The sequence below is a fragment of the Limulus polyphemus genome, unplaced genomic scaffold, assembly GCF_000517525.1.
Source record: "Limulus polyphemus unplaced genomic scaffold, Limulus_polyphemus-2.1.2 Scaffold2141, whole genome shotgun sequence".
NCBI classification, from domain to species: domain Eukaryota; kingdom Metazoa; phylum Arthropoda; class Merostomata; order Xiphosura; family Limulidae; genus Limulus; species Limulus polyphemus.
This window is the reverse complement of record NW_013667751.1, coordinates 11792-14893: the sequence shown is the minus strand read 5'-3', so window position 1 is coordinate 14893 and position 3102 is coordinate 11792. Positions and strand designations below refer to the sequence as shown.

At 32.0% G+C, this 3102-nt stretch overlaps 1 protein-coding gene across 1 annotated transcript in view; it reads right to left on the bottom strand.

Annotated features, from left to right (window-relative positions):
• LOC106466067 (lysosomal alpha-glucosidase-like) overlaps positions 1–3102 on the bottom strand; it is a 14658-nt gene that overhangs the window by 5085 nt on the left and 6471 nt on the right. The window contains exon 5 of the mRNA XM_022394021.1: positions 206–294. Coding sequence (XP_022249729.1) covers positions 206–294 — 89 coding nt within the window. The remainder of the gene's footprint in view (positions 1–205; positions 295–3102) is intronic.

The window sequence follows — 3102 nt, the reverse complement described above, 5'->3', positions numbered from 1 at the left end:
TGGAACATTGTTCTGATACAGTGTCATTCAGCACGAGATGTGGAACATTGTTCTGATACAGTGTCATTCAGCACGAGATGTGGAGCATTGTTGTGATACAGTGTCATTCAGCATGAGATATGAAACGTTGTTCTGATATAGTGTCATGCAATATTTGTTACTGTTGTAAATTTTCTGATATTAAGATCCTCGTAGATAAACTTACCCTGGCATTCTCCATCATCCCAGTACAGGTCTCCATCTGCTTCCCCGTCTTCACTCAAAGCCACAAGAAGATGAAAAGGATTATTTCGGCTAAACAACAAATACTTTTTAATGAATAACTGAACCTTCTCATGTGGTTATTTTATGTTATGTATCAAGAAATTCGATGAGTTTAAAATCATTCTTAAAATAAATTCTCTTAATCCATACGGTTTATCCAGTAGAAAGAAGCAACAGCCCTTGTGATGATAAAGTTAGCAACTGTAAGTAAAGTAAAGAATTGGAACTAGCGATTGGGGGAGCTTAAAACTAACTATCATTCAAACTAACGATTGGGCGAGTTTAAAACTAACTATCGTTCAAACTAACGATTGGGCGAGCTTAAAATTAACTATCATTCAAACTAACGATTGGGCGAGCTTAAAATTGTCATATAAACTAACGATTGGGCGAGTTTAAAACTAGCTATCGTACAAACTAACGATTGGGCGAGCTTAAAACTAACTGTCATACAAACAAGACAATATGTGATCAATAATGTTGTTAGCTAACAACTCGAAATTTGTTACACAATCTAGAAGATTGTTGTGAGTATTGTTTGTCCTAATCTAATCTGTCTATATCTACAACACACTATGACTTATTCTAGTCTAATCTAATTGATATCTACAACACAGTATCGTTTGTTTTATCCTAACCTATCTATATCTATAACACAATACGATTTGTTCTATCCCATCCTAACCTCTCTATATCTACAACACAATATGACTTGTTCCATCATAACCTATTCATATCTACAACAGAATATGATTTGTTCTATCCTATCATAACCTATTCATATCTACAAATAAATATGACTTGTTCTATCATAACCTATTCATATCTACAACACAATATGACTTATTCTATCATAACCTATTCATATCTACAACAGAATATGATTTGTTCTATCCTATCATAACCTATTCATATCTACAAAAGAATATGATTTGTTCTATTCTATCATAACCTATCCATATCTACAACACAATATGATTTGTTCCTACAAATCCCTATTTTGACTCCATGTCTACAGTACTTATCAATTTAGATATAAAGAGGTTAAGATAGAACAAATCTTAATGTGTTGTAGATACAGATAGGTTAGGATAGAACAAATCATATTGTGTTGTAGATATATAGAGGTTAGGATAGGATAGAACAAATCACATTGTGTTGTAGATATATAGAGGTTAGGATAGAACAAATCATATTGTGTTGTAGATATGAATAGGTTATGATAGAACAAGTCATATTCTGTTGTAGATATGAATAGGTTATGATAGAACAAATCATACTGTGTTGCAGATATAGAGAGGTTACGATAGAAAAACAAATCACATTGTGTTGTAGATATAGAGAGGTAAGGATAGGGTAGAACAAATTATATTCTTTTGTAGATATGAATAGGTTATGATAGGATAGAACAAGTCATATTCTGTTGTAGATATGAATAGGTTATGATAGAACAAATCATACTGTGTTTCAGATATAGAGAGGTTACGATAGAGAAACAAATCACATTGTGTTGTAGATATAGAGAGGTTAGGATAGGATAGAACAAATTATATTGTGTTATAGATATAGAGAGGTTAGGATAGGGTAGAACAAATCATATTGTGTTGTAGATATGCATAGGTTATGATAGAATAGAACAAATCATATTCTTTTGTAGATATGAATAGGTTATGATAGGATAGAACAAATCATATTCTGTTGTAGATATGAATAGGTTATGATAGAACAAGTCATATTCTTTTGTAGATATGAATAGGTTAGGATATGATAGAACAAATCATATTGTGTTGTAGATATGGATAGATTATAATACTAGAGAAAATGTAGACACTATTCCCAGTCTAGTTTGTTTAATTTTTTTAAGAGTTCATAGTTGTAGGTTTGAAAATATAATCTTTGCATTCAACTTATTTCTGTACTTTTGATGGTCCCCATTCCCATTTTTAAATGAACAACTTTTAATTAGGGTGTTTAAGTTATTTTTATGTTCACTTATGAATAAATAATTTTAAGTTACGTATGTGTATATGAATGCAGTGGATTGTTAAAATTTTGAACAGTTTACTGCTGCATGAGCTTTTTTTTGCACCAACCATTTTTTTTCTGAGCCAGATGGTTTTGTGTTCGAGGTTGCGTGTAAACAAGCGTTTAACAGGCTTCCAGAACAAAGGCGGATGCTCACAACAACATTGCATATATTATGTATTTATAGTTACTTTCAATGAAAAATAATCTACTTTTTAATAGGTCATGAACATTCACAGTATATAGTGTATAGTATAGTATATCTGTCTAGGTATTGGTGCAAAATATCCAGCTGATTTTTCTGTAGGTTTATGAAACAAAAATATTGTTACGACAGCGGAAGTCATGTGACGCTAGTAGCGAGAGTGAAGTTTCTCGAATTGTCGTGGAAGTCCGAGTTTGTTCGAGATGCCCTTTTCTTTAGTATATTAGCCTGGCAGAGAAAGCCAGCGCGGGAATAAAGTGTGTGTTTTGTACTCGTCGAGAGCAAACTTATCGAGATTGTGAATTGCTGTGATTTATAGCATATATTATAAAAGTTTTTAAGTTTAAAGTGACGAGAAACGTACTGATTGTGGAACTACTGTGTACTAAAGTTTGTATCGAGGAAGAATAAACTGGTTTAATCAAGAAAGGACTTGTATTGCCGAAGATCCTTGGAAAGAATTTCTACCAGAAACAAACAAATAAGCAGATACGTAACAATATGAATAATAATCATAAAATACACACTCACAATTTCAGTGAAGTACGAAATAAGTAGAATAAATCACCCGTCATAAGAGAAGAGAAATCTACTACTGTTAGAAACTC